This window comes from Nestor notabilis, unplaced genomic scaffold (genome assembly GCF_000696875.1).
Source record: "Nestor notabilis isolate BGI_N333 unplaced genomic scaffold, ASM69687v1 scaffold16475, whole genome shotgun sequence".
NCBI lineage: Eukaryota > Metazoa > Chordata > Aves > Psittaciformes > Psittacidae > Nestor > Nestor notabilis.
In genome coordinates, this window is record NW_009928057.1 from 5208 (window position 1) to 13484 (window position 8277).

The 8277-nt window shown below is 37.5% G+C and overlaps 1 protein-coding gene across 1 annotated transcript; it reads left to right on the forward strand.

Moving 5' to 3' along the window:
* Window positions 1–397: 397 nt before the first annotated feature.
* Window positions 398–6365, forward strand: RAD51B (RAD51 paralog B; the record flags this gene model as incomplete). Its single annotated transcript, XM_010014360.1, has 3 exons — window positions 398–540; window positions 5037–5156; window positions 6182–6365. Coding segments are annotated over 3 exons (447 nt in total), but the record flags the coding sequence as incomplete, so codon positions are not given.
* Between the last annotated feature and the right edge of the window lie 1912 nt (window positions 6366–8277).

Here is an 8277-nt window from a genome sequence, read left to right on the forward strand (position 1 = left end):
AGCTCTAAAGGCCATTAATGCTATGTGAATGTCAACTGTGAAGCACAGAGAAGAAGATGGAAGAGAAATAGTTGTGGCTCTGGGGAAGATCCTGTAAGGGGAGGCGGGGAGGAGAGAACCTCAAATATAAGAGTTAATAAAGGATGTCAGAGAAATGAATGCAAACATAGCGTTGTGTCTGAAGACCTACTTACTCTTCAGTGACGAGTTTGACTGCAAGGCACCGATCCAAGAGTAACTGCAAATTGCTCTTTGTGGGCTGCATTCTTTTTGTGGCTGTGTCCTCCTTTGGTAGCTGGTAGAGCAAACTTTGAGGTGTCCTGGCTGATGGGTCTTAGTTAAAAGTAGAATTCAAAATGGACGTGGTATCTCTTGTTTATGTTACTGATCTTTTTTCTTCCAGATAACTGGCCCACCAGGTTGTGGCAAAACTCAGTTTTGTATTCTGGCGAGTGTTCTGGCTACACTGCCTGTAAGCATGGGAGGACTAGATGGGGCTGTTATATATATTGACACAGAGTCTGCATTCAGTGCTGAAAGGTAAGGTGCAAAATTCAAGAACACACACTTCCAACATCTTTAGCACCTTTTATCTTGTAGCCTTCTGTTATTTTCTGAGCTATAATTAAGTATTTATAAGTTAAATACATATGTAATTATTAAACACTCGTCTGATACGTGCGGTTATTCTATAGGTGACAAAATTAATTTACTAGAATGGTTTGCTAAACTTCTTAATTTCTATGATTAATAATAATTAGGAAGCAGATTCCAGTTGTGATATTATGAGATGCATGGCACACTCTCTAATTTATAAATGGTCTTAACAGCCCTGTACCTGAAATCTTTCTTTGCAGTTTAGTTTGTGGAGTTAGCAGGAAGGTTTTGAGGATGTAAAGGCCTGACACTTTGAGTACAAAGGAAATGGAGGTTTTTCTCTGAACAGTAGGATTGACATAGCCAGTTTTCCTTCAGATTTTTATCTTATTTCTGCTGAGTGGGGCCCCCCTACCCTTCTGCACTTCTGATTTCCTTCTGCAGTAACCTCTCTCCTATATCGTTTGTGATCATGCAGTACTACATTCTCTTACCTCTGTAACATCTCTGGTTCTTCTAATATCTCCTGCTTTGGCCATGTGACTGAAACTGCTCATCTGTACACTTACAGTATCTTACTGCTGAATGGACAGGAGATGCTATACGCTGTTATCTGCTTGAGAGTTACAGATGAATGCACGTGACTGGTTAACTGTGGAAATAATTCTACAGTATTTCATTAAAGGTAGCTCTAATTTAGTTTACTTAGCTACCAACTTTTCTAAACCATGAGGATTCAGTGTTTTTTGAGATGTGTATTCCTTTGTTTGGAATTAGTTAGGGGAGGACAAATAGTACAGTACTATCATCTTCGTGAAGCAAAAGGGTCAGTAGAAGATTCATTGAAATAATTTATATGTTTCAGATGACTTAGTAATTATACCCATGGCCTGAATCCAGAGTATCAAAGCAAATGTATTTGCACTATTCAACCATTTGAAGTTATCATAGATGAGAAGGTGGGGTTTCTAACCCTGATTTTCTCAATTTCATTTCACAAAAGTTTGAATTACTTTAACCTGAAGAGTAATATATCAAAGAAAAAAAAAGGTTCAAGCAATGGCTCTGCAAAGTTTGCTTCCTTCTTACATACCACTTAATTTTTGTTTCAGGTCCCTGAAGTGTAGATAGGGAATGCAGATAAACAGTTAAGGATCCAATGGATGAGTTAAAACTTGTTGCTTAAAGTGAATGCTAACCAATAGAGAACAGGTGAATGTGAAAACGAAACTGCTGAAAATAGAGTAGGATGTAAAAAGGACATGTGGTAAAAGTAACATTATTACTAAGGATAAAAATGTTACTTAGTATTGCTTGATTGCAAATGATAACTAATACATGGTATGTGTTGCAACCCCTAAGGAGCAGCATCAGCAGAGTGAGGGAAGTGCTTTTCCCCTTCTTGGTACCTGTCAGACTATGTGTAGATCCTGTGTTCAGTTTTGGGTTTTCATAAAAAAGACATGGCAAACTGCTGGGAATTCATCAGAGGTCTACCAAGGTGGTTGCAGCTGGAACACTTGCCCTTTGCGGGGGGACTGAGGTCTTGCTCAGTCTAGAGGAGAGAAGGCTTTGGGAGGGTTCTAACAGCAGTCTTCCTCTACCAGTGAGGAGGCCATCAAGGTGATGGGACAGTGGTGCATGGCAGGTGGACAGTAGGCATACATTGAAATCAATTTCTGTGCTGATAGATGAAGTTTTTTTTGCATTAAGAACAGTCAGGAATTGGAAAAGGTTGCCCGGAGAGGTTGTGCTGCCTCCATCCTTGGAGACCTCAAGCACCTTCTTCTGACTTCATAGCTTGTACTGCTTTGAACAGGATGTTACCCTGGAGGTCTCCTGAGTTCTCTTCCTAACCTGAATTTTCTTACAATTCTGTAATCCTCTATTATTAATAGATGGCAAGTAGAAGAGTTTTCGGTTTTGTTGTTGTTCTAAACACTTCAGGTAAGAGGGCAAATATTCATTTCATAGCAACTCATTTTAAAGGGGTTAATGGAGGGAGATGTTTAGCTGGCACTATTCTTACGTAGAACTCAGAAGCCTCTACGGAAAGCCTGAGAACTGTTTATATCTCTGCTGCTCTTTAGGGCTGAGACTTGCAAAGTTGTAGCTGTCATACTGGCTGTAATGCTACCCTACTTCTTGAAAGATACTGTATAAAGCTGTCTAATTTTGTTTCCTTTGCTGAAAGGCACTTTTCTTTTGTCATCCTGCCTGGCAGGTCTTAGTTCCAGGCAGGAGCTTTTTGCTTCCACTAACTTTCATAGTCTTATAACTTATTCTCTAACTTGACAGTTTAGTTCAATCTAATAGAAATGCTGAGCAGAGTGGTCAGAATTGCGGCTGGTCTTCTAACATATGCTACTGGTTTCTGGAATTTATATTTATTTTTTTTTTATTGAATGTAAGAGAAAGCTGTAACAGTGCAGACAGCATCCATCTTTCAGCTTTGTCACAACACGAACACTAGGACAGGGAAATGGAATGGCCATAGTAAGTCTGGAAATCAAAATTGTTGTCATCAGTTTTGTAGCAATTCAATTCAACTCTAGCCAGCTGTTAACTGAAAACACACTAGACTTATTTAGAAGGTCTGGAAATAATTTGTTGGTTTGCTTTTCTCTCTAGCCGTACTTCCTGCTTGTAAAAAAACCCACTAGGTACAAATTTCTGTGAACCAAAGCTGAGAACAAATGGATTTTCCACCCGATGGGCCTCTACCCCAATTTCAAAGAACGTGTTCTGTGTATGATTAATTGTGCAAATGGGAAGACAAGATTCTGTCCCTGGAAGTTCTGTGGGACAAGTTTAGATGTAGTAATTTAATGAATGAGATTCAGACAATTGTAACAAATTTGCTTGCTCAGGATATGTCTGTTAACATTCAAGCTTAGTGTTTCTAATTTTTAAACCAAATAAAAATGATTTATAATAGTTTTTCTAAAATAGCTTTAACATTTTGGGTTTTAATGAAAGGTGCCTAAATGAAAACATCAAGATAACCAGTAAGTTGTGCCCACAGGTATCACCCACTAGATGTCAGTCTTCTCAAGCTATAGATTGTTGGATATGTCTGCTAAAAGTACAAACAATTAAGTATTTTGTCAATAAAAAATAAAATCTTAATTTTGGAAAAATGCGGTGCTCAGATTGTGACTATGAGTTTCTGTGTTAAATTCTTGTATTATTTATTTAAGAACCTGAATAAAATTGCCTTGTGTTCAAAGGGGTAGAACCTCTTCCCACTGACTTCCAAAGAGTGAGCAGGCAGTCAGCAGTTCCGAAACGTATATCATTTACTGTCCTCGATTTTATGTATAAAATCTCATTTAACTGAAAATGTTGGTCTCTCATCAATAAATTGTTTAGTATTATATGTGTGAGAGTTTTTTTCAAAATCTAGTTTCTGAATATAAAAGTATTTTGACAACAAATAAAAATATCCAAATTCCTCTGACTTCTTTTGGTGTTATCACGAGTTATCTGATACACTTCCTTAGTCTATTCTCATGATAAATAGTAGTGTGCTTAAGAATTGTAATTCATGTTTTTGGAGGGTCATGAATTTGCTAGTAAGGTAATAGAGAACATTTAGTCATGGAACCCCACATTCAGTTCTATCAGTGAAGCAGTGACTTAAACTGTTCAGTTTTGGTGAGGTTTTGGGGGTTTTTTTGCTATGCTCTAAGAGGTATATTTCTTTTAAAGATTTTATGAGCCCTTTTTACAAATAGGTAAGTGGCACAATGGAAATAATTTCAGTGAAATGTCTCCCATCCAAATGACCTTGTTCTTGCTTTTAAAGAGAGATTATCTGTGAAAAGATTTTCACTTTTGCAGGCATACTTTCCGTGCAAGTACTGCTTGTATAATACTGGCAGTTGAACTGGGCTCTGTTCTTTGCAGTCCCACTTCCACATTGGCTGGATCTTGTAATAGATCTTCTGTTTGTTGTTCGCGTGTTAAATTTCTTTGGTGATTTATGATTCGACTGCAAGATAAAGGTGGAATGGAAGATGGTTTGAGTTACTTCTGTTTAAATGAAAATAATATTTACATATAGTAATTAAAATAGGAAAATGCTTGGCCATTGAGTGGAGCCTCTTGTACAAAACTCAAAGAACTTTGCATTCAGTAACTATAAATTTCACAGTTCCTTCTATTGGAGATAGGTTGTTTCTTTGTATACAGGCATGTTATGTCTTTCCCCAGTGTACCACTGACTCTTAGCATCACTGGGAAGAGAACATAAGTGTTCTGACTTCCAGTATTTCAGTCTGACCGCTAAAGTGTGCTTCTCCTTTGAAAAAGATTTCCAGTATTACTTGATATCTGCATATCATTAAGAGGTGTGCTTGGTTTGCTTTGTGAATACTTGATGCTTGTTATCCCACATTGTTCCTTTTGCAGTATTATGTCTTCTGTTTTTTGGATAGGTTGATTGAGATAGCAGGAAACAGATTCCCTACTTATTTTGACTCAGATGAAAAGCTGTTCTGCATGACCCGTAGCATCCACCTGTATCGAGAACTGACCTGTGGCAGTGTACTAAAGAGGTATTCTTTTCCAGAGTTTAAAAAAAAAAAAAAAAAAAAAAAAAAAAGGACAATTTTGACTGGATTGTTTATAATGGAATTTGTTTGACATCAAAGTTTTGTGAGGAGTAATTCATCTTTTGGAGGAATTTTCGTGTTGATAACAGCACAGTCTCCAAAGTAAAATTGCTATGGAAAGACTGACATTGCTCTTCTCACTTCATACCATGTGACTAATCCAGTTGATGTTTCCTAATTTCTGATAGACAGTTTCTATATGATCTGATCCCTGTAGCCTTTAAAGGGGAGTGTTTATGTGACAGGTCTTGTTGAGTCTTGGATTGTGGAGTTGTGTTTCCCTGAAATAGATGTTTGCCTCCTCCAAAGCACAGTTTACTTCCAGGGGACTGGGACACCTCTGGCAGTGGGAGGGAGGAACTGTTTAACAGTTGTCAGCCTGAATGCTGTTCTTGGCAGTCATGTTATTACCTTGTGTTAATTTGTGAACACATTTTGCAATGAGAAGGAATTAAATTATATTTTAGCATCATCCTGTGTGTTTTATATTATGGGAGAATTATTCTAAGAATAATTTCTTTTTCTAGTGCAGCTTTATTAGAGAACAGCTCATAGTGTACTACCATTGGATTAGGTTTGGCATACTGTCTTTGGAAACAGATTTGACCTTATGCATATATAGACACCAAGGATTCTGGTGTTGGCAATGAGATACTGTGAGCAAAAATGCACTCTTTCAGTGTCCTCTTAACTTGCTGTCTGCTATTCAGGGGTTGTAGTGCATAGTGTTGCTAACTAGAGGTTCTTCCAAAACTCCCTTTTGGAGAGGTTCTGGCTTTGGTTCTGCGGCCTACTGAGCCTCAGAATCTCTTAACACGTGCAGATGTTAGTGGAGGTTGTGTGTGAGGGGGAAAAAGAGGGGCTGACTTCCTGCTTATTAAAGTAAACCTTTTTAAACAACATCAGGGTTATAAAATAGTATTATCAATGACTGGGGGTTTTTATGTTGTTGTTTTGTTTCTTTTCAGGATTATGTCTTTGGAAGAAGAAATTATTTCGAAGAAAGTTAAACTCATAATAATTGACTCTATTGCTTCAGTTGTCAGAAAGGAATTTGATACAAAACTCCAAGGTAACCTGATAGAGCGAAGTAACTTTTTGGCTAGAGGAGCATCAGTCTTGAAGTATTTGGCAGAGGAGTTCTCAATACCAGTAAGTTGTTCGTTCTTTCTTAAATTTTTGCCTTACAGTATCAATTAATAGACTCTGAGAAGAATGACAATGACAGGAAGATGAAAACCAGAAAAAGCTTTTTTTCCTTAAATCTTACTTTATTTTGTGCCATTAAATATTGCTCTCCCTGATGGTTCCTTTCTAATGCAATGCTTGCTCTAACTAGTGCTTACTCTGAGTAGGGGAAGATGTTTTCCTGCCTCTGTATCTTCTGCTTAAGTTTATAGACAATATAGCAAAAAGCTCTGAAGCAGCCTAAATTCCTTTTGTGATTTGATAATGTATGCTAATTAATGGTTGAAGGGCAGTAACAGCACAGTAAATCCTTGTCTGTGGACTTGCCTATAAAATAAAGAGACAATCGCACAGTGTAGGGACTGGGTAGAACTGATCGAAAAGTGCTTTAGAAGGTGTAAGCTGCATAAGTGTGTATGTGTGTGTGCATTATATGATCTGCAGAGGATCATATCAACTCAAAAGATGTCATTGAGACTCAACTCTTAGAATTATTTCCTGGTATGGGTAATCTACCTATTCATCACTCAACTGTAAGAGAGAAACTTAAGTAAGGCTGGTGAGGCCTTTTTTTCTCTGACATTCCTGAGGTCACAGCAGCTATTATACCAGAAGTGTACACGTCAGAGATGTGCAACTGGCTGACTTAAGAAGAATGGATTTCTGTCTGCCTTGTAATTTCTAAACACTTTTGATGGAGAAGATTAAACCCTAGCCTTTAAAGTTCAGGTGCAAAAGATAGTGTCCTACTCAGTGTACCCAATAGTACTTATAGTGCTTTAAAAAGACAGGAGAGAATTATTTGTAAGTATGTGCGTTCATATTTTGGGAAAATATGTAGCCCTTTAAAAAAAGGGAGAAGCTGTATGGGAAGATACTATTTTTCTATTTCTCTATTTTCTTCTCCTTTAGACACCTCCTGCTCCCCCCTCTTCCTCTTCATTAAAATGATGAAGCTGAGCTGGATTGGAGCCTCTGACAGTTCAGGCTACTGCCCTGTTTAGCCAGAGGGACAGTGTTGATATTCACAAATGTCTTACAGTTAGATGATAAGAAGTAGCCTAAGATTGTGATCCTAATTCATCCTGTGTAAGAAAAGAAAGCTTGAACATTTAAAAGTTTCCATCAATTTATTCAATGGAAATTCAACTGTATTTTCATTTATTGCTATCTCTAACGCACATTGCTTGTGGGTTGGTTCTGGTGTATTTTAAAGATTAGTTAAATTTCACCTCACAAAATAAACTGTAGTAACTCGTATTAGTTGAGAATTTTAGGAGGGCTGTGGCTAGAGATTTGGGTTCTTGAAAACATGGATCCCTAAACAAGGTTGTGTGTTAGTAACACGTAAAACCTAACATGGGAGTGTGTTATGCAATTTCTGGTGCATGCTAGAGGTAAGACTGCTGTTGCATATATTGCATTAACCTCTGCTACTTGAGGTTACACAGTATCCAAGGCTCTCATTGTAATTACTGTGTTGGAACTATTTCAGATGTTTGTACTTACCTAGAAAATCATAAATATAAATTTGGGGCTGAAAGAACATTAGTAAAGTTGCAGAGCAATTTAGATCATTAATGAATTGGACATATGAAAAATAACGTAACACTTATTTCATGGCCAGATCAGTGCAACTGAATACTGAGTTGGACAACTAGTAGGAGGACTCAATCTGAGACTGAAAAATTTGGAGTGGATGACTGATACGAGTTGAAATTGAAGTCAGTCCTTTTAGGCTGTAGCTAAAACATCTGGTGGAAAACTTAAAAGTAGTTGGGCAAGGGAATCAGAAATAAGGAGGTTATGTGTTATTTATTTAGCTATAACCATTACTGGAGCAGTACATCCGCTGTTAACAGTCCAGGGAGGGTGG